The sequence below is a fragment of the Aotus nancymaae genome, unplaced genomic scaffold, assembly GCF_030222135.1.
Source record: "Aotus nancymaae isolate 86718 unplaced genomic scaffold, 86718_ANA_hifiasm-v0.15.2.pri h1tg000036l, whole genome shotgun sequence".
NCBI classification, from domain to species: domain Eukaryota; kingdom Metazoa; phylum Chordata; class Mammalia; order Primates; family Aotidae; genus Aotus; species Aotus nancymaae.
In genome coordinates, this window is record NW_026988450.1 from 55,108,711 (window position 1) to 55,132,898 (window position 24,188).

General features: G+C 35.3%; 1 protein-coding gene across 2 annotated transcripts in view; it reads left to right on the forward strand.

Moving 5' to 3' along the window:
• The window catches only part of OXR1 (oxidation resistance 1), a 483,050-nt gene that overhangs the window by 81,343 nt on the left and 377,519 nt on the right, over positions 1–24,188 (forward strand). For both annotated transcript variants that reach the window (XM_012474910.2, XM_012474909.2), the window contains exon 2: positions 14,408–14,566. In XM_012474910.2, coding sequence (XP_012330333.2) covers positions 14,544–14,566 — 23 coding nt within the window. In that variant the 5' untranslated portion in view covers positions 14,408–14,543. The remainder of the gene's footprint in view (positions 1–14,407; positions 14,567–24,188) is intronic.

The window sequence follows — 24,188 nt, forward strand, 5'->3', positions numbered from 1 at the left end:
TTTTATCATTTGGTAAAAATTGACTTTTGACTAAAATTCTGGACTACTACAAAAGATTTAAAAACTATGCAAGACAGAATCATTGAAATGAAGATCATATAGGAGGCAACTTCCTAGGAATGGGGTTGCAACAGTTCATTTTCTCCAGTGAATTGCAGAAAACTATTGACAAAGGTAACAAAGAAAATTTCAGTAATATCAATTTTCTTGATATAATTTGGCTTTTTATAAATAAGTGTTATTAGGAGATAATAAAAAAGAGCTAGGATACTACATATCTAAAGATGGGCTAACATAACTTTTAAGTGAAAATTGTAGAGGTTATAGTAAACTAAAACCTCTCTACATTTGTAATTCTGAACACTCAGGACCATTAAGGAAATGTGGAAGGGTAAATTGTCTCTTATGTGGTTCTTAAATCTAAAACTTTGTTGAAAAAGGAGGTATTCAGTCATTTTTCTAGGAGTCATAGTTTCCAGTGGTCTATTCCTTAGGGGTATGGAATCTTAGAACACAAAGAATTGTGGCTGAGGTTTGGGTTAATTTTATTTAATAAAATAAATGGTTAATGAAGTTGCCTTGAAGAAACCTAGTTTGGATGATAAGCTAAGAAAAAAATGTTTTTCACATCAGCATGAATATCTGAATTATTTTTCCATCCTTAATTCATTTTACCAGTGGCAACATGATCCCTCCAAAGATGCTGTGGCTTCACTGAATCTTCATTGGTATGCTCTGATGTTTACAGGCCCTTTCTGTTTAGTTCCAAAAAATGGAAGCTCTTTGGTGTTCAGTTTTAATTAAGCATGTCAGTGCTTGTGGAATGAAAGCCAAAGGCTTTTAGAGAATAGTCGGTTCTTCTCCAGTCTCAATGAAAGGACTTGTTTAAAAGAAGCAAATTGATTTTGATCATGTTGTATATTTTCCAATAATGCCCTAAAGAAGAAAATACTTTCATGAGGAAAGAGTGACATGCAGATTTCTTTTGTGATCTGTATTTGCGAAAAATGCCATACTTCAGGATTGCAGTATGCTCTAAAAAATAAATACTGCCTGTGCCTGGGGGCCGAGTAGTGGTTATCACCAGACAAACTCTTAACCTCTAAGATTTATTCCCTTAGAGGCAGGCATTAGTTTTCTAGTATCTATTGTTTGAGTACTAGTCAAACAGTAGATACAGATGCCTTTGCTGTGAAACAGAGACAGTATCAATAAATTATATGACCTTAATAACATAGCAATTCAACTAAAATTGACTTAACAGATATTTATTGATTGTTGATTGTAGGCAATAAACTATACTAGGTTGTACAGGGACTAGGAAAAAAATTAAGACATAATTAGTGTTCTTGAGAAATTAGTAGAACCCAGATCAAATAAGTAAATAAATAGTTATTGGGTTTATTTTGCTTTTGTACGTTTTCTAAAAGATCTACAAATTATTAATTACATTTTCTGTGACTATTACTATATCTGCTCTTTCACTGACTGTCATCTGTTACAACAAAAGGGTGCTCTCTGATTCCCATGGCTAGAAACTTCAAATTCAGTGTTTCTTAAATAATAAATATTTCTTAAGTAGTTGAATAATATCATATTATTAGCATTTAGTGTTCACCTTTCATAGATAGGTAAACCATAACATGAGTTTTCTGATAAACCTTGAATAGAAATATGTACAAAGTGTATAAAATGTGAAGAGTAAGTAGATGAAAAGTTTTAATTACAGTGGGTATTGATTTTTGAGCTAGATTTTGCAAGACTAATATTTTTGTTCAAGAAGGGAAAGGACATTCCTCGAATGGGAACATAATGATCAGATTTGTTCATTGTGAAACATAAGGTCATGGATGCATTTAGTTTATTCAGAGAGAAACCAGGTACTTGTTGCCAGGTTTAGGGGGCAGGAGGGATGGGATAGTTTAGGATGAATGTCACCAACAAGGTGACTTGGGCTGTGCTATGAAGGAAAGTGAAGCAATGCCTAAAAAGTCTTCAGAAAACACACACACACACACACACACACACACACACCCCTACCAATTTATATATTACATTCCTAAGTGCATTGTTTTCCAAGGCTGGTTTTCCTCGACTCTTCCCTCGTTAATCTGAAACATTAACATGCTTATGTTCTAAGAATACAGAAAGATTCATTAAATGTGCCTATAATCTGCAGCTTTTTAAAAATTAAACTTATTTTTGGCAATCTTTTTTTACTGGGTAATCGACAAGGGATTGAACATTAATTGTATTTTGACATTTTGACTCATCAAAATGTATTGGTGAAACATTATAAAAACATTGATAATACATCAAAACAGGTAGTTTTGAGATATTGTCCTCTTAAAAATGATTATTTAGCACTACCCTTGAGTACAATAAAGTACACCTGAAAAACATGAGTTTCGAACTGAGAATTCTATTTAATTTTCGATGCATTCCAAGTGAAGAGTGCTGTGCTAGGCCTTCGGCAGAGAGTAGAAACACTGAGCAGTAGTAGTAATTGAGGGAAGACAAGCCAGAAGATACAGCATAGGCCACACTGCAGAGGATCTCAGCTGTAATAGTTAGGTCATAGAAATAGTCATCAGAGGTTTTCTAAATAAGAAATTTGCATATATAAGTGCTTTCCCTTAATAAAAATACATTGTAATCTGCATTGGAGGGTTAAAGACAAGTCTGAAGGCCAGTGCAATAATTTCCAGCCAGTGTTGTGCAAACTGTGTATCAGGAACACCAGTGATCAGTAGAGGTGATTCAAGTATTTGCAAACAATGATGTGTTCTCCATCAAACACTGAACATTTTAAACTGCTCGAAGAATTTAACTTTTTTTAAAAAATTAGGATATTTGTCCATTCTTAAGATTTCAAATATTATTCAGATGCTTTAAAATATCTGAAAAAAATAAACTGTTCAAGACAAAAGATAATAAAGACTTGAACATGGGGGATGGCAATCAGAATAAAGAGGAGAAAGTGACTTCAGGATACACAATTGAGCAGTAAACAAAACAGAAACAAAAACAAGCCCTGGCAACCATTTAATAAAAAATTAGGGAAAACTATTTTTGAAGCAAAAGAGAAGGAACAATTCCATACCTGAGAAATTTGAAAATTATCTCCTGAGAAAGTCACATTAGATAGCATGTTAAACAATATTACCATATGGGAAAATGACGATGGATCAATGAAGAACAGTGAAAGCTAGGAGGGCTTGGATGTTTCAGGATCCTGGAAGTCAAGGGATACAAGTTACCCAAACAGAAAGGAAAAAAAAGGATGAGCATAGCAGGCAAAGAGAATAGCATGTCAACGTCCTTTGAGGTAAAGAGGCACAGATGCACTCAGGAAAATGCAAAGGAGAACTCAGAAACAAGTGGACGAAGTGGAGTCTGACAGAAGCCTATTGGAATCAGTAGTTAAGTCAATACACTGGTTGACTGGTGATGAGAACGTTAGGGTGGAGCTCAGAAAACAAGAGTGGATGTAAAAGGGGGAAGTCTGTGGGTATAGGGTAGTATTTGGTGGCATTTGTGAATACAGGGAAGAAGTGAGAGAAAAGAATAGTTTGAAGTCACAGCTGAAGCAAGGGAAGATTGTATAAAATCAGAAACAAAGGAGAAAGAACCAATAAGAGGCATACATGAAAGATGGAGGCACCGGAGAAGCTTACAATTGCATTAAGGTTAAGGAGAAAACGAGAGCAACGCACAGGTAGAAAAGGTGTCTTTATAGTTCATATATGAATGAAGTGATATATTTTCTTAGAAAATCATAGTAATATATGATATAATTATTCTGAAGAAAATCTCAAACTGTTTTAGGGTGATCTTTGTTTGAAGTAATAATTTATTTAAAAGTTGCTCTAAGGTTCATAACTGTTCAGTTCCCTGGCTATGGTAAATGCTTCCTGTAATTTGAACATGAGGATGTTTCTGAAGGAGGTGCTTAGACTAATCACAAATATAGCCACGTTGCTGTGATAAATAAATGCTTTAGACTAATTACTGACATACTCGATTGAATACTAATACCTCCCATGAAATAACTTTAATACAAGTAAAATGACAGCTGCACTGCAGTGAGAGGACACATAAAGCTTTCCATTAGTTTGTCTCCAAGGTTACCATCTGTGCTGATCTGAAGTTTCAATGTGTGGGATTTCTCAACCTGTGTAAAGACTATATTTTCGGGAGTGGTATCAATAGTATATAAAAGCAGCTTGGAAGGTACTTGAGCATTTATTTGGCATACATCCATGCTGACTTTAATCACTCAGTTGTTCTAGAGAGACACGTGTCTGTGTTCTGTCAGAAATTTTGTACAATGATTGTGGAAATAGAATGTCAGGATTGTTTGACTCCACGTTGCATATACAAACAAAAAGAGGTGAATTTATACGTTATGCAACCAAACTGCCTTCTGGATAAAATTGAAGGGGAAAATGGATTTGAAAAATTGGATGACTTCTACTCTAGAGTTTTCATAGTTATTATTTCATAAGTAATATACAAGTCTCAAGCAAATATAAAAAATAGCTGTAAAAGCATAGACATTTTTGGAGTCTAGAACTTAAAACATATGGCCCCAAATTAAAGAAATAGTATTTTGATAGTCTAAAAGGAAAAGGGAGACTGCTTTTAGCTCAAAATTGTATAGAGTTTAACATTTCTTAATCTAAAACATTTATCATTTTCTCAACAAATGTTGATTGAATACCTCCTCTGTCTCAGGCACTGTGCTAGGTCATAGGTTTGCAAAGTCATTAAGACTTGCAGTCTGTCCTCAAGGAATTTACAATCTATATGGAAAATAGACCAGCCCAAGGAATTAAACCACATTTTCTAAAGGTTTTCATGGAATAAGAACAAGATGTTGTGAAAGAACACAGGGGCTGCACATAATGAGGATTAGGAATATTTGGAAGAAATGATGTCAATGTTGAGATATAATGAGGTAAAAGTTAGCCAAGCCGATGGGAAAGGAAAGGGATGAGTGTAGCAGACAAAGAGAGAATAGCACATCAAAGGCCTGTAAACTGTGAAGAGATGCATTTGGGAAAATGCATATTTAACTGAAATATAGTGTGTATTGGGGAGGAGGAGAAAAGGAGGTAAGGGCCTCAGTGAGAGAAGGTGGAAAGTAAAGCAGGTGTCAGTCAGATCACCTCGAGTCTTGTGAACCATCTCAGGGAACTGATACTTTACTGTGAGGGCAAAATAGAGCAATTAAAGAGTGATGAGGAAGACACCTGTTACCACTAGAGTCTCCTTCTTGTTCTTACTCATCATTGCCATCATCATCATCATTATAGTTGTTTGAACTCACTATGTGTCAGGCAATATCAAGTTAGTTAATGTGTTTTTAAATAAAATTTTTATCACAACCTTATTAGTACATCTAATATTCATATTTTAAAAATGAAGAAATAAGCAAGGAATGGTCTTAATTTCCCCAAGCTCACAGTTAACGATAAGCACAGTTGGTAATCACACCCAGGTGTTTCTGACACCATAGTCCCTGCCTTTCTACTCTGCAATTCTTATGTAGAAAATGACTGTGTTCCACCAAGAGCACTCAGTTTGCAGCGTATTGCAGATGATGTATTGCTGGAAAGGGGGCTAGTTATGAATTCATTGTTATTAATCAGGCATCAGAAAACCGTGGGTAGAGGTAGTGAGAATGGAGAAAAGTGGATGTATTCCAAATATCTCAGAGGTAGAATCAACCAGGCTTACTGATTAATTGGATGTGTGGAACGATATACTTCTGGCTTGGATGATCAGTGTATTTCAGGAAGTGTATTTGTAAAATCCACTGGATATGTTGGTTCTCTAAGAAGCACTAATGTCAGAAAGATTACATTTATACGTTTCTGGTAGGAATGTAAATTAGTACAACTTCTATGAAAGAAAGCTTACCAGTGTGTTTTAGAATTAAAAATGTGCATAGGATTGACCTAGAAACTTTACGTTAGATATTTATCCACAAATAGAAGCTGACATTATATCATATGTACAAGGATATACAGGGCAGCATCTTATGTAATTGCGAAATACTGTATACAAAGTCAGTCCCCTTCAGTATGAGACTGGCTGATGAATTAGGGTAAATCCTTTCAATGAAATGCTCTAAAATCCCAGATGGGAAGGAGGCATCTCTGTATGTGTGTTGATAGAGAAATATTGTATATATACATGACTTTATGACTATGTATGTAGAAAATAAAGATGTAGGCAAAACTATTTATGTTAGGCTACCATTTTATTAAAGCCATGTAGATAGATAGCAAATTAGATATAAATCTGATAGCAGGGTACAGAGGACAGAAAAGGGAAAGATGTTTATTCTTCAGGGTATATCCTTTTGATTTTACTCTATATACATAGATTTCTTACTTTAAGAATTAATAACAAGATCAGACAAATTATAAAAATTCAAGGCAGAACCCCCTCTTTTAAAATCTTGTCTCTAGAGAAAGTTTATCTTAAGGGAAAAGTAAAACTATTAGTTTGGTTTCCTTGTTTCTTTTGTGCCTCATTAAGAATTTAACTATGAGTTGAGTGTGATGGCTCATGCCTGTAATCCCAGCACCTTGGGAGGTCGAGGCAGGCAGATCACCTCAGGTCAGGAGTTCGAGACCAGCCTGGCCAACATTGCAAAAATTTCTACAAAAAATACAAACATTAGCCAGGTGTGGTGGAGCATACCTGTAGTCCCAGCTATTGGGGCGGTTGAAGCAGGAGAATTGTTTGAACCCAGGAGGCAGAGGTTGCAGTGAGTCAAGATCACAGCCTGAGTATCTCCAGCCTGGGCAACTCCAGCCTGGATGACAGAGTGAGAATCTATCTCAAAAACAAAAAATAAACAGTTTAACTAGGTATACAATCGGTTTTCACAGGAAAAATAATATCTTTCCCCAATGATTGACTTATATCCTTCCAAAGTCCTGGAGTTACTAAAATTCATAATTCAAGTGTAAGAATATAATAATGTCACAATTTAAATTATTTTTGAGTCATTCAAGTCATATTGTTGATAACATTTTATTCATTTTTAAATTAATTTTTTTCTTATTTTATAATTGGCAAACATAAATTACATGTATTTATGACATACAACATGATGTTTTGATGTATGTATACACCGTGGAATGGCTAAATCAAGCTAATGAACATGTCCATTACCTCACTAATTTATCATATTTTTATGGTGAGACCATTAAAAAAATCTGCTCTCAGCAATTTTCAAGAATGCAATACAGTTATTAACTATAGTCACCATGTTGTGTTGTATAATAGATCTCCTGAATGTATTCCTCCAGTCTAACTGAAATTTTGTATCACTCGACTAACATCTTCCCAATCTCCCCAACTACCTCAAGCCTGCAGCCCCTAGTAACACCATTCTTTCTGTGTCTATGAGTTCTGTTTTTGTAGATTCCACATATGGCTAAGATCATACAATATTTATTTTTCTGTTCCTGGCTTATTTTAATGTACTATCTTTCAGGCTATCCAAATTGTTACAAATGACAGAATTTCTTTCTTTTGAGAAATGTCCATTCAGGTCCTTTGCCCATTTTTTTTTTTTTTTAACAGAGCCATTTATCTTCTTGCTATTGAGTTTGTTTGAGTTCCTTATATGTTTTGGATATTAACCCCTTTTCAGTTATCTTGTTGGAAAATGATTTCTCCCATTCTCCCTTCTCTTGTTAGCTTCCCTGGCTGATGGGATTACTCCAGGATCATTGTGGAATGGGGTTGGATCTGTGTCATGTTACTGCTTCTGAGTATGCAGCAGGATTCAAGGTTGACAGGCCTGGTACAAGGGCTCTAGTAGGCACAGATCCCATCTGGTCCCTGAGCAGACTGGGGTGTCTCCAGGACCTTGGTCTACAGAGCCGGTTCTGGGATAAGGACCAGCTTCAGGGTCCACAGATGGTGGACTGTTACTGCATGTGTGGATGAGTGTAGCTCACAGGTTCCTGGGAAAGTTACATCTACACTGTTACTACATGTGTGGATGAGTGTAGCTCACAGGACCCTGGGAGGAAGTGTGGCATCCTCCACATCCCTGGGAAAGCTCCATACTACCTTGGTCTGTGACTGAAGGGAATTAGAACCAAGTCATGGGGCTGCTTCAGGATCTCCAGCTGAGACTGAGTCTTCAAGTCTATCTCTGGAGACATGGACAGGTGTGTCTCCTATCAGGTCCCTAAGCAGACAAGCCTGCTCTCAAGTTACAGTTGAGAGGGGCTGGATCCTAATACAGGGCTATTTTAAGACCCACAGGGGGCCAGGGTCAGAGTCAGCCTGCAGGAGCACTGATCAGCTTGTCTCCCTCCAGGTACCTCTGTGGGCAAGACTTGTCTCAAGCTGCAGGTGAGATGGGCTGGAACCACTTTTCAGGGTTGTGTCAGGATCTACTGTGGGACCTAGGTCAGCTGACCTTCCTGGAAGGCAGGTGGGCTTGAGTCTCTTTGAGTCTCTGGGCAGGCAGGACTACTTTCTGACTGTTCCTTACTGTATTAACACCTGGAGAGTTCTTGGTACTTAGCCAGATGCTCTGGAGTGTAGACATAAAAGACACAATTAGACCTTTTCAGACTCATAGTTTACTTAGGAAAGCAAAAGTAATATGAAAAATGTAGTGTACATTTTAATGTGAAATGTATTTTAGTTGCTAAGTTGGATGTAGATTGGTTCAGAAAGAGGGGAGATCAGAGAAGCATGAAACTATCTGGCAAGAATTCACAGGATTCGTGGACCTTGTGTTAATTCTTGAAGAATTTGGATAAGTAAGATTAGAGGGAAAAGAAAATTTCAGTACAGAGACAAATCAGAAATGTATGGCATATTCAGAGTTCAGGTATGGGCATTTAAGTCAGCAAGTTCAAGCAGAGTAGAGAGCCTAGGTTGGGAAATATCAATAAGGTAAGTTTACAGGGAAACCAGAAAACAAGAAAGAGACTTTAGATTTAATGTGAAAATAAAAAGGAATCCACCTTGTAAAACTCAGAAGAATCTAGTATTTCTTTGATTATTTGTTCTGCTAACATTTATTTGAATCTTTAGCATAAAAGTCTTCTCTTCATACCTCATCCATTTTCTTCTACATTTTATGCCTGTTATCTCTTGTAGTGCCCTGAGTAGAATTTCAGTATATATGTACCTCATTACCTGCACAGTACATCACTTAAAACAAAATCTAATGGACCCTTGGATATCCCAGTTTGAAATTATCTATAATGTTTAATATCCCCTTTGGAATTGAAGTCTTCTTTTCTGCAGGCAAAATGATGTAATTCACTATGTACTCTTAATGCTTATGGTGCTTATGGTCAAAACCTTGAACCATTTTGGTTCCTCTTCCAAGAAACATTCTTATAGATTTACTGTTTTAAATATGAAATATAGAAAACCTATATTAATTATGTGGTAGGTTACTTAAACTGATATTCACAGAATTTTAAGATCTTAATGATACAGAAGCATCTAGGTATGCATAGAAGTAGGTTAGAAAAATGTGTCTTTTGCTTAAATAAAATCACTTCACAGAAGTTCTGTGAAATGGCAAAGTAATTACAACTAAAAGAATTTATTGAGTTCGCGTCCTTTATAGTGACATGGATGAACCTGGAAGCCATCATTCTCAGCAAACTGACACAGGAACACAAAATCAAACACTGCATGTTCTCACTCATAGGCGGGTGTTGAACAATGAGAACACATGGACACAGGGAGGGGAGCACTACACACTGGGGTCTGTTGGGGGGAAATAGGGGAGGGACAACGGGGGGTGGGAGGTTGGGAAGGGATAGCATGGGGAGAAATGCCACATATAGGTGAAGGGGAGGAAGGCAGCAAATCACACTGCCACATGTGCACCTATGCAACAATCTTGCATGTTCTTCATATGTACCCCAAAACCTAAAATGCAATTAAAAAAAAGAATTTATTAAAATGTAGTATTTTTTTTTCAGCTGGATTTGAAGCCTAAAATCTCATTCATGAATAAAATGATTAAAATAATTATTTTGGTAAAGTATCATCTCAATAATCCATTGTATTCAAAGACTATTCACATTTTAATAAATATGTTAAAAGAGATGAGCCTTATTAAATTACATGCTATTTTCCTTAATATTGTATTAAAAGAGTGACCTAAAGAAAACAATTGTGTCTATGCTTATAACTTATAGTTAGGCATAGGGGGAAGTCGAATCATTCCATGTATTTTAAAAAGTTTCCTCTAACATGAAGATATAGTCTTTCTCTTGTGACAAAGAGGCAGATCTGGCTCTTAGTAATGTTACAATTTTGGCTGAAAGCTATGAATTCATACTTAAGTGTGGAGAACGATGTTGGAGATTTGTATTAAGATTGTAAATCACCAAAATGAACACAAAATTTAAACTTGTATGGAGATTTTAAAGATATTTTCTCTGGAAGGATTGCATTGATAAGCAATGAATCATTTAAATATAATTTAAAGAAATAAGCCCAGTACAAGAGTTTATTTAAAATAGCACATCATAAAAATGTAAATATAACAGGCTTTTTAATTTTTTTCAATTCAGTAAGCTTCGAGTGCCTGGTAGGTGCATAGCACACTGTGCCTATTCGTGACAAAACAAATCAGCTAGGTATAAGTTGTAAAAGAAAAGAAAACACAAAAATGAACCTTAGAGTGATGATCATAATTGCTGTAAACGGTCACTATAAATTTTTTTGTGTGTTTGAATATTTACTTCTTATAAACATGCACGATTTTTTTCTGTTTAAAATTTTCTTTTTATTTTTTGATGTCATCAGAAAAATTGCAATTCTCTAATATTTATTTCAATTTAGAAATCTACATCTAAGCTTATCAAATTCCAAGTTGGTAGTTGCAGGTAAAGGACATTGAGCAAAGATCGCACTTTTAAACATTATGGCTAGGACCTTAGGAAATTATCCTCAGCTTTATGGACTAAAAGCAATACCCTGTCAAAGAAAAAAAATGCACCAAGTTAAACAGCTGCAAGGAAAACTGGATTCCATATAATTGTAATAGAGGAGAGAGACTGAACCCAACTCCACTAAACAAAAGGCAGAAGTGTTTTTAAGTGCTGGAATGCACTAGTAGAAAAGTTCTAGAGGACATTATAGGAGGGCATGGTTGGTCAATTTGATTATGCCATCTTTGTTTACTGGTTGACACTTATTTAAGTTAGACTTCTACTCTCCCACAGGGAGAGGCAGCTAGCGAAGCTATCTTTTGCAATGGCTGCATTTTAAAGGGATGGCTCCCAGATCCTTGAGAAATACATTACTGGATTATGAAACTGACAGGTGGTTGAAACAGGATTTACATCTCAAAGGGGCAAACAATGGATTTACAGTTGCAAGTTTTCTGAAGTAAATACACTAAGGAAAAGGAAGTCAGGAGGCCATAAACAGGAAGAAAACCACCTAAAGTTTAGTCAAACTGAGGGAAACATTAAGGCTATCTTGGTTAACTCTTCAGTTATATTAAGTTGTACTGTATACATTGACACTATTTGACCATTTTTGACCTACAAAAGCAATGAGTTCAGATGACTCTATGTAAGATCCTACGATCCAGTTTGTTTTTGTATTATTTCTACATTCTGCAGAAGCAAACAAATCTCGACTTGTGTTTTTAATTTTATACTTTCTTATTTCAAAAAGGACTTGGGGGGGATTTTTTGTGTATTTACATTAAATAATATATATTTGTATTCATACGTTTGTATGTATCTTTGTGTTTATTTAAGAAAGGTTAAAATTGAATTTGGCAAAAACGTTAAAAAAAAAAAAGGTTAGCAGAAGTCTTGAATAGTTCTTAAAGAAATGTCACAGGTTTGTTTCAGAGCTTCAAGGAAAGAAGTGTAGTAAGCTGCAGTCATGACCCTAGGAGAAAAGCAAACCAGAAATTTAAAATAATAGTTTTATAGGTGTTGAGACCTAAAACAGTAAAACAGTTTTTTCCTTTAAGTGCTCATAAAGGCAACATTTGTCTGTTGGCAACTTATCCACTAACCCTAATAGTTGATTTCATAGTCTGGGTTTTTGCTTGTTGCTTATCTTTTTTTAAATGATGTCTCTCAGTGCAAACTTGGCAAAACTCCAAAGTGTAATTCAGTAAAAGCAATTTGATTAGGTATGAAAATAACATCCAGATATACAGTTATCTAAAGATGGAATTAAATATATCTAGAAAAATGAATTGCATCAGACAATATTCCATACTTTTTTTTTTTTTTTTTGTAAACTGAACGCTCAATAAAAATTAGGCAATAAAGCTTGGAAAATTTTGAAGTTAACTGTTGTGTCAGAATTTGGAGTTCCCGTGTCTTTACAGATGTACATCTATATGCCATAACAATTTTACCAAGGACAGGATAGACACCCTCTTTTGGAATGTAAACAGACAACTTAGGATGTGGATGGACCTTCATAGCTGCTCACTTTACTGGCAGGCTGATATTATTATTCTGGCTGTCAGGGTCCAGTTAAAATTAGAATTCATTGAAATCATTGTTCTTGCTTTATTCCTTGATAGCCACTTACATGTGCTTGTATGTACACAACAACAGTTTTCAGAGTGTGCTTTGCTTTTGTCCTTTTTTTTTTTAATGTGATGGCCTCTATGTTAAATGGTGAGTTCTTTATGTGTAAATGCTATATTTTATTTATCTTTGTATCATTAATACTTAGAGTAGTAGAGCATGAGAAATGTTTTGCAAGCCTATAAATGACTTAAGGAAGGTAAAGTTTGATATTTAAAATTATAAATATATGTAAAATTATCAGTAAACAATGGACTGATTCTATTTCTCCTTTGCCCCACGTTTTCCACTTTGCCGTATGTACAAAACCACAAAACTTTGGGGGCCAAGGTCGCCAAGCCTTAAACATAGTGGCAGACACTGCTAGTTTTCTGCCAGTATCCACTTCTCCACTTCTCTTACCAATAGGCACTTTGGTTTACAGTTGACACTAGATGCCTCAAATAATGGCTGCATTTTCCAGTCGTCCTTAGATTAAGATTGGCCAAGTAACTAAACTCTGGCCAATAAAATTCAGGCAGAAATGTCATGTGTAAATGTCAGGAAGCATCCTTCTTTTCTTCCTCCTCCTTTCTGCTGGCAGGAATGCAGACATGCTCACTGGAACTCAACAGCCTCTTGGACCATGAAGGGAACCACATAATTGAGAAGGGTGAAACTGCAAGAAAGAAGATGCCCCTTTCCCGGGTGTCCATGGAGTTGCCATATATGCCTTCCCTTCCTAGGTCAAGATTCATTTGCTGAGAGAAAAATAAACTATTTTCCAAGCCACTTTATTTTGGGTTGCTTTCTCCTAAATCTGTAGCGAAGCCTAAGGGTCGTCATTTGGGGCACATCTTTGGAAATTCTTTCCAATTCCCTAAGACTGGGCAGGAAGCCCTTCTTCTGTGCTCCTGCATACCCTGTATGTATCTTTATTAGAACACTTTCCCTATTTTATTGAAATCATCTTATTTTACATAAAACATTCTTTGAGGACAAGAATAATGTCTTATTCATGTGCCATTCATCTTTATCCCTGAGCTATAGCTAGGATAGTGTATGTGCACCTAGTATATGCTCAACAAGTATTTGTTTAATTGAAAAACACTGGATTAATGACCTGAACTGAATAAAGTGCTAACAGCACTATGGAATTAATTTGATTGATTTTGATTCATAATCATAGGACATTTTAGTAAACGTCAAAAAATATGTGTGGAGATGGTTGTTATATTTGTTATATGAATACACCCTGGCTTACTTCCCCCATATTAATTAATAAAAATCCTTTTTCACCCATATGTAGTAGCATTTTTGTTAAAGCCTTGGGTGTGATTGTAATTCGTGTCATGTAATTTCTTTTTCTTTCTTCCTTCCTTCCTTTCTTTTTCTTTCTTTCTCTCTCTTTCTTTTTCTTTCTTTCCTTCTTTCTTTCTTTCTGTCTTTGTTTCTCTCTCTCTCTCTCTCTCTCTCTTTCTTTCTTGTATCACTATGGGCTAATCAGGATCTTTGTTCTAATCTTTTTATCATGGGTATATAAAACTGATTTGGAGAGTATTATGAGAAGACATTTGGTGACTCCAAATCACATTCTCTTATTTCCTTGAATTCTCTACTTTGGGGATTGAACATTTTATTAACCTTTCAGTTGGTTTTAAAAGTAAACCACTCAGCTTATCATATGGTTGGTTTAATTTTTTCTTGTCTTATGGTTTAAGAAAAAAAAATCATATTTTCTTTTGTGTCTTGTACCATGATAAAACCATTGATTTGGGTGAAATAAATCTGTGACAAATCATTATACCAGGTACTAGAGACATTCATTGCATTTCTTTTCTTTATAGGTCCTTTCAAACTGAGTAACTAAGAGATTTGTGCATCATTCCAGAAGCAAAGCTAGCATTTTTAGTGGTGGTGTCGACTTGACCTGCCAATTCCCTGTTCTGGAATCAAGAGAATACTCCTCAACGAGTTGCTGCAATGTCTGTATCTAATATATCATGGTGAGTGAATGGCTTTCTTAAATGTAAATAAATATATATCCTGAGCAATGTTTTGTGAAGGAGTTGTACTGGCAGAACTTGGGCAGATAGAAATCTTAAAATCTGGTTTCCAAAGATGATTGTCCCATGTTAGGGTAAGGAAAGCAATCTAGGATTAGAAGTCTGACACTTTCAGTGCTATGATATCTGGGGACTCTGGAAAGGACTCAAACCTCACACTGAATCCCAGTGACATCCAATATATTTCTTCTCAGCACACCATAGGAGAGAGAGAAGTAATATAATATCTTTTCAATATTCCTTGCTATCAGGTAGGTGGGTGCCAAGGGGGTAGATATTTGCTCATCAGTACTTCTTTTCTTTAGGTTTTGTATTTGAACAAATCTACCCAGAGTAAACTGAATATAACTGAAATATGCAAGAGAGGAATTTGTTATAGATGCATATCTCTAAATAGCTGGTGTTCTGAATAATCTTCGACTTTCAGTGCATGTTTAAAAGCTGTTTGGGATTTTAAAAAAGAAGTGTAAAGATATTTTTCTGACAAATAATGAGCTTTTCAATAGCAATGAAGAGCAAGTTTAGCAGGGATAAATTTGAAGGTGTCTTATTGAACTTTGATTTTTTTATGTAAAGAGATGTATAAGTGACATTTATACAAATTCATAGTATTCAATACGTGAATATAAGGAAAATCTGGTAATCTTTTCCATTTCTTTAAAAATCTATTTTATCCTTGCTCTTCAATTTGTGCTGGAAATGTAGATAGCATCAGATTTAACAGTTGTTATTGGCTCAGCTTAGCTCCATAAATTTATTTGTAATGAAGTAAGCAATTTTTTTAGGGCAAGGATACAATTATTTGTATGGAGTCATATTTCTGAAGGACCTGCTTTTCATGGACTCCCTGGAAGACAGCCTTGGATCTTTTGGCCTGGGTGCTAGGATCTCAGTCTGACTTAAAAAAAAAAAAAAAAAAAAAAAAAGAGTTAAGCTGAAATATAATCAAACAGAAATTGTATTTAAATTGTGAATTATTACTGCACAGTATGTTTTTAGTTATATTATGAAATTAAGTTATTAAAAGTTTTTAAAAACATCATCTTCGTAGCACTTGTGAATCCTCTGGAGCTCCTGGTACACCTTGACACATTTCCTTAAAGGAATTATACTCCTGGCAAATTGTGTGTAAGAGATGAATTCTCAAAAAGCAGGCAACTTGTCAAACAGCGAGGAGGAGGTGGGAGGGGGGAAGGAAAAGGTGGAGGAGGAGAAGATTGAAACAGATATGACTATTGTATTTCAGGATAGTGTGCAGTGTGGCCTGGTCACAGAGTCAGGGCAGGACTGACAAATAGGCCTGGCTTCAGTGCATCTCGGTGCATTCTTCTATTAGCTGCTTTGATGTGATGTGAGGAGATGACTGTTGCTCCAAAACACAGTGAACTCCACAAAGAGAGAGATTGCATGTCATGGTTCCAGCCCAGTTGTCCAACACAGCACCTAGAATTTAGTAGATATTCTGTAAGTGCATGCCGTGGAAATGAGTGAAAAATTATAAAGGAGGCAATTCAATGGTAAATAAACATTATCCTTCTAAAAGAAAGCTTTAAATTATGAGGCTATCTTATAGAATTCATCTATCTGGAATTTGTAAGAATCCTTTCCATGTTACAGGTTCAAATTTTATAGAAATGATTCTTGGATATTTTTATCAGCACTGCCCTGGATTCTAGCTAGTGTTCTGCATTAGATTCCCATGCAGGGAGCTATTAATTTGTTTTCTCAGTGTCGCCCCATCATGCAGCTATGAGGTGTTTGGCATCTCCATTCTCCCTCTTAGCATTTGGGTTTCCCAAGTGCTGACAGCAAAGGAAACAAGAAAGTAAATCTAAAACATGCAAAACAAGTCACTGATTTATGTCACTGATACCTAGTTTAGACATCCTTAACCTTCTCTTTTTCACAATAACCTTTGTAATTCTTCTGTATTCCTAACATCTAATTTATATTTTGGGGATCATTGTTTTATAAATATTTTAATAAGAATGAATAGTAACTCATCATTACATTAAGTTAGTTAAGTTGTTACAGTCCCTCATCAGGCTCTCTGTTTTGAAATCCAGAAACTAAGACATGAAAATATTGACTGATATGGGAAAATTAACTAGGTTGAAAGATTATTAATTTAAAATAAGACATGCAACATTTAAGTGTATGTGATGCTTGATTTAGCCTGACTAGTGCTTCCTCTAACTGTTTTTGGAAAACTACACGGGAATCTAAATCAGAAGTTTGACTGATAACCATGTAATCATAACAAGGAGAGCTACGTGCCACCAGTGTTCAAAGGATTCAGGATAGGGTACACTTGGCGGAATATATCTGTCAATAAAGGATCCATCTGCCAAACAGCGGTGAGCCTCGGAGGGCTGCTGCTTTGTTTCTAGGAGTTGGAGCAACACTGCCAATGTTTGCCCCTATGATTCTGAGTTCCACTTCCACCACACTCCCTCTGCTTGGCTTTCTTGTCAATGTTACCACTGTGCTTCTAGTCAAAATGTCCTGCAGTCTGTGAACAGTGTAGTCTGCCTAACCTGACATTGTATTACTTGACTATATCCATGTGTTGATTTTAAAATGTAACTCTGAGGTTGATGTCGGGAGTGCAGGATGCCTATTGGGACTCACATAGAAAACCTAGGAATTTTAAAGGTATAGGTTGTAATAGTTATAGGCATAGTAACAACTACCTAAGCAATTCTCCCAGCTTTTAAATATCCTGTATAAGAAATTTATCTTTTTTACACATTAAAAAAACTTTCTTGCTGTAATAGTTATATGTGTGATACTTGAAAAAATATATATAAAGTAGTTTAGCCATTTCATGTAAAATCTACATGAAATATATTTAATAAAATCTACATGAAATATATTTAATCTAGGAAACTTCCAAGTTTCCCGGAAACTACAGTCTCAGATGGAAAAAAGGAAGAGTGGAACTTGATTGTTTCATGAATCTTCCTATTTAGTAAATAATGATCAGAGAGACAATGAATAAGTTGATGCTCGTTGAAAAAGAAACAAAGGGATGTGCAGAATCTGTTTCAGAAACCCAAAACAGATGACAGGTTCCAGGCTAATCTGAGGGAAAGAATTGTTCCTGGTAGCAGGGATAATTAACTGGAGACAAAATACTGGTCACCGTGGGAACTCAGGGTGTAGTAGGGCCTGGGGAGTAGCAAGTAGTTGGTTTAGTAGTGGAAGGTCTCAGTATGTCAATAGAGATCCTAGTAGAGGCTCAACTGATTTTCCCAGATGACATCTTTTTAACCCAAATTATTTTTCACCGTGATGCCTGCACACACTTTAATTTTGGTCCCAAAACATTATAAAGACCGGACAGCATCTTGTGGAGGCAATAGTAATTCCACTAGAGCCGTGTATGGGAAAAAGAAGTTGCTGGATGAAAGGTAGAATCTAAGTAGACACTCAGAACTTAGTGAACATCTATAATGTGCCATGCCCTGTGCTAAGCACAGGGAAACAGTATGGGTTAAAACTTATGATTGCTCTTTTTGGAGCTCATTTATAAGCCAGAAGACTGATAAGTGGTCAAGTAACTCTGATCTAATGTGATAAGTGCTTTAAAAATAAAAACAGAGCGTGTTTGAAAACAAAATAGATATTTGTTTTTCCTGCTTGAGATGAAATGACTTATTTTTCAGAAATACAAATATATCTCTTGAAGTTATTCCTAAATATAAAGAAATAAACTAATTGCAAAGGGTCAAACATTACTGAAAATTATAAAGAAGGAACTAAAATAACCTAAATCCTACTATTCGTAGAAAACTATTGTTTAAAATGATTATGTATATTATTTTCTGCATATATTCACTTTTTTTTTTTTTTGCAAAATTAGACTCAAATCATGCATGATACTTTGCCACCTTCTATTTTTAGTGAACAGTTTCTACAGCCCTCACTCCATTTGGTGGATATAACAGCCACATCATCACCTATAGAGGCTGGTGTATCAGTGCATGGCAGTAGTGTTGTTGACTTTACTGTCTAGGCTGGACCTTCAGATATCTTCCACTTTTCTTTTATACGATTGTAAATATTTCTGCTGTGGGGAGAATTATTCAGAGATTATTGGATCACAAAGTACTGTGTGATTCAGGGTATGCAGCAGAGCCCCATCTTGTTGCAACTACCTGGATAGTAGACATCAAGGCCCTGGAAGAAATAATGTGTTTCTGAGAAGGAGTCTTATTAGTTCATCATCTTTTTGTTAATTTGAGAAAAGGGCCCATTATGTATGCTCACCCGTTTCCCAGATTTAATTCCTCGTAAACATCGAGTAACATGCTGGTAACTAAGAAATATTGCAGCTGGTTAGAAGAATTTTATCAGACATCAACAAAATATTCTGTTTTGCATGCCTACAGTTCGGAAAAATAACAAAGCCTAAGTTGGGTAAGTTATTAATGTTTTGACTGAATTTAGAAATGGTGAAGGATCTTTGTTACATATGTTTATCATTTAAAATACTATTATGAATCTTGGCAATTTTAATAACACTTTAATGGAAAATAAAAACATTTTAATTATTCTCTTTATCCAAAAGTAATAATATTTTTGGCCAGACACAGTGCCTCACGCCTGTAATCCCAGCACATTGAGATGACGAGGTGGGTGGATAACTTGAGGTCAGCAGTTTCAGACCTGCCTAGCCAACATAGTGAAACCCTGTCTCTACTAAAAATACAAAAAATTAGTTTGTGTGGTGGTGCACACCTGCAGCTACTTGGGAGGCTGAGGCAGGAGAATCGCTTGAAACCAGGAGGCAGAGATTGCAGTGAGCAGAGATCATGCCACTGCACTCCAGCCTGGGTGACAGGGCAAGACTCGATCTCAAAACAAAACAAAACAAAACAAAACAAAAAACAACAAAAACTAATATTTAGTTTAGAAATTTAGGGTTGAGAAAATGCAAAATTTGAAATGCAGAAACTTTGCTTCCTTTGATTTTTCACATTATTTATAATGTTTATATCTAACATCTTATTTAATGAATAAATGAAGAAGTTGAATCACTCTATATCATTATTGGCACCTCACCTGCATTTAGGAGGAGAAAATTCTGGAGAGACAGAGGCAGCCACTGTTTTTAAGGAGGGGAAATGGGGAAATCAGACTCTTTTCTCAAAAACTGCTATAGCCACTCTTCTGCAAACTACTTGCGCTGTTTATGCTGCTAAATTGCAGGCTCTCAGGGACAGTACTAATGTACTTGTATTTGCAGTGGCAGAGGAAGTAGAGACTTGAACTCTCTATTTTTGGAACGATCGGGACCTGCAGGGGGAGCAATGTGCATAGATAGAGATTGTAAGGGAAGTCTTTAGCCCCAGTTTTATAAGGAAAAGTCAGAATTTTGAAGGGTCTATTGTTGTCAAAAAGGAAAAAAATAAAAGAAAGGTTAGACATAAATGTAAGGCTGATATTTTTAATTAAAAAAAGGAGTCTTCTGTGTGATAGGAAAAACTTACTTGTGAGATAAAATATGAGTATTTCTCAGTACTAAGTTCATGTTGAATGAATGGCTGTTCTATTAAGGTACTGAGAAGACAGTGGATTTGAGAGCCTGAAACCAAAGAATCCTCCTGCTAAGCGGAAATGATCAGCTTGTAAAGGAGTAGAGAGAGAGTAGAGTAACTAACATTTAGGGGAGCATAAATTAAGAGAAAATAACCTAGGAAGAGAAGAAAAAAGAATAGAACAGCCAAAAAAAGCTCAAGAGGAATGAAAAATGTATCCCCCCAAATTACATAAAACTTGGAGATAAAGTATTAGTATTTGGGTTAAAGTTAAATTTAATGAATTCTGCAAAATGTCAATGTCTTTCTATTCAAAATATGCCTTTTCAAATTGAAATCCCTTTATTAGTAAAATGATTAATACTATTTTGATTCGGGATTGACACTTTAATTAAATACACTACATTTTTAGAAACCTCAAACATTTTTTGGCATTCAGCTACGTGCCTTTAGAATAACTTTTTAAAAATTAGGCATTTATAGGAGACTTGGATATTTTTCTTCTTATATCTCCCTCAGATTATTTGTCCTTGAATAGGCAAATAATTAGTAAAACACTGTATTTTAATTTTGTCCTTAAAAACTAATGCAAACTAGACATAAATCACATCCTTGAAAATAATTGCTTTGTAAGTTTTGGTCTAGGTCGAGGAGTTTGATTTCCTGTGCAGTTAATGAGTCTGAGGTTGCAGGTTCAAACCCCACAAGGACTAATGAGTTCTATTCTCTTTCTTGGCCAAAGCCTACTAGACCTGTAACCTTGACCAGCCCTCCCTCCCAAAGTAAGTAATTAAAAATAGTCCATTGTTCATCACCAGCTTGTAAACAGTATTGGGGAAAAAATATAAACATGAAAATCAAGTGTGCTTCAGGGACTGATAATGGGTTACATGTATTGTCTCCCTTTTGAATATCATCCAGGTCAAAGAATTTAAATATATGCTTTAAAATTAGACTTTTCATCATTCTCAAATGAATCATAATTTACTTTCTGTGGAAGATCTACAGTGAATTATCACACCAATATTTCCTTAGACTGTAGAAGCTTTAATATAAAACTGGGCAGTCCATTCCAAACCTAAAGCCCGTAGTTTCTAAATACCAGCCATTTGTAGACTTGAACAATTAGGTTAAAGAAGAGAAAATAATCTATGAGATAATTTTAGTTACCAAAATAGTTATATAGGCTAAGAGATGTTATTTTCAACATGATCAAGTAAAATTGACTGTCAAATCTTAAACATTATTCTCCACAAGTATATAAAATTATCAACATTGTTATCCTTATCAACATTGTGTTATCCTAGTATACATTCTCCATCTTCTTTTATGATTACATTTTATTTGTTTTTAAAATTGTAAAAAGATTTCAACTTGATTATAAAATTATTCCAGTTTAATTAAAGGAAAAAAAAACACTTCAACACCATTATATGGTCAATAAAAGAATTCAGTGCATTCATTTACACTTAGATTTATGTTTCACTTTTAAGAATAGGTTCATTGATTGGAGCTTTGCGAATAATTTGAAGTTAGTTTATGGATGAATGATAATTTTGAAATAATTCTCACACAAATAGAGATAAATTAATATAATTTGTTTCTAAACTAGCAGTATATTTTTATTGTAATTTAAAAATATTTATATTCATTAATTTCTTTATTCAGTGAATTTTTGAGCATCTACATTGTACTATTTACAATTTTCATTGCTGTGGAAAGAATGATGAATGATACAGAAATTTCTGCTCTCCCGAAGCTTACATTATTTTTTATCTATTGCTGTGCTGAAGACAGGTATAGATAAAAAGTATGTTAGCATGACAGATAGTGATACTTATTTTGAAGAATAAGCAGCTCAAAAAGATAGAGTATAATGGTAGAAGATGGGAGAGTTGGTATGAAGAAGATCCTCAGAGGTGACATTTAAGCAGAAATGAACTATACAACTCTTATAGTTGAGGAAAACCATTTCGGGCAGAGAAACAGGGAGGACAAAGAACCTGAGACTGAAAAGTATCTGGTAAACCTGGTGAACTGTCTAGGAAGCCAGGTAGGTGGAAAACAGCTATTAAAGGGGAGAATCCAAGGAACTGAGCTTAGAGAAGTAGCAGAGAGGCATGTAGGCCAAGACAAAGCCTAGAGTATGTTCTAAATTGATGGGCTTACTAGGTTACAGGTGAAAGGTCATATGAAATGTAAATTTAGAGAAATTCAGTGATGGGAATAATTGAGTGTTGAAAGCAGAGTTTTGACACAATCTGATTTCTAAATCCAAAAGGATTTCTCTGTGTTCTTCAAAGTTTATGAAAATAATTCATATTGTATTCTTAATGTAAACATATGGTGGAATGATAAAATAAAAGTTACTAAGGTAATAGAAAATCTTTTTCATGAATATAATCAGTTTCTCATTATTATACGTTTTAAAAGATTCAACAAATCTGATACATCTGAATAATTAAGGGCATGATATATGTTTTGTTTTCCTGCATTTTAAAATTATTTTTATTTTTTGTTTCTTCTTAAAAAAAGGGAGGGGGAATACATGTGCAGAACATTCGGGTTTGTTACATAGGTATATGTGTGCTATGGAGGTTTGCTGTACCTATTGACCCATCCTCTAAGACCCTCCCCTCTACCCCCAACCCCCAACAGGACCTGGTGTGTGTTCCCTCTCTGTGTCCATGTGTTCTCAATGTTCAACTCCCACTTATGAGTGAGAACATATGGTGCTTGGTTTTCTATTCCTGTGTTAGTTTACTGAGGATAATGGCTTCCAACTTCATCCATGTCCCTGCGAAGACATGATCTGATTCCTTTTTATGGCTGCTTAGTATTCCATGGTGTGTATGTGCCACGATTTCTTTATCCAGTCTACAATTGATGGGCATTTGGGTTGGTTCCATATCTTTGTTATTGTAAATAGTGCTGCAATAAACAGACTTGTGCATGTGTCTTTAGAGCAGAATGATTTATATTCCTTTGGGTATATACCCCATAATGTGATTGCTGGGTCAAATGGTATTTCTGGTTTAAAATCTTTGAGGAATCACCACATTGTCTTCCACAATGGTTGAACTAATTTACATTCCCACCGACAGCGTCAGAGTGTTTCTGTTTCTCCAGAGCCTCGCCAGCATCTGTTGTTTCCTGACATTTTAATAATCACCATTCTGACTGGCATGAGATAGTATCTCATTGTGGTTTTGATTTTCATTTTTCTGATGATAAGTGATATTGAGCTATTTTTCATTTGTTTCTTGGCCACATAAATATCTTCAAGAAGTGTCCATTCATATCCTTTGCCCACTTTTTGATGGGGTTGTTTGTTTTTTCTTGTAAATATGTGTAAGTTCCTTGTATATTCTGGATATTAGACCTTTGTCAGATGGGTAGATTGCAAAAATTTTCTCGCGTATTGTAGGTTGCCTGTTCATTTTGGTGATAGTTTCTTTTGCTGTATGGAAGTTCATTATTTTAATTAGATCCCATTTGTCAATTTTGGCTTTTGTTGCAATTACTTTTGGCATTTTAATCATGAAGTCTTTGCCCATGCCTATGTCCTGAATGGTGTTGCCTAGGTTTTCTTCTAGGGTTTTTATGTTTTGGAGTTTTACCTTTAAGTATTTAATCCATCTTGGGTTAATTTTTTTAATGATTTTCTGCATATGGCTAGTCAGTTTTCCCAGCACCATTTACTGAATAGGAGATCCTTTCCCCATTACTTGTTTTTGTCAGGTTTGTGGAAAATCAAATGGTTGTAGATGTGTGATGTTATTTCTGAGATCTCTGTTCTTCTCCATACATCTGTTTTTGTACCAGTATCATGCTGTATTGGTTACTGTAGCCTTCTAGTATAGTTTGAAGTCAGGTAGCATGATGCCTCCAGCTTCGTTCTTTTCGCTTAGGATTGTCTTGGCTGTATGAGGTTTTCTTTGATTCCATATGAAATTTAAAATAGTTTTTTCTAATTCTGTGAAAAATGTCTGGTAGTTTGATGGGAATAGCATTGAATC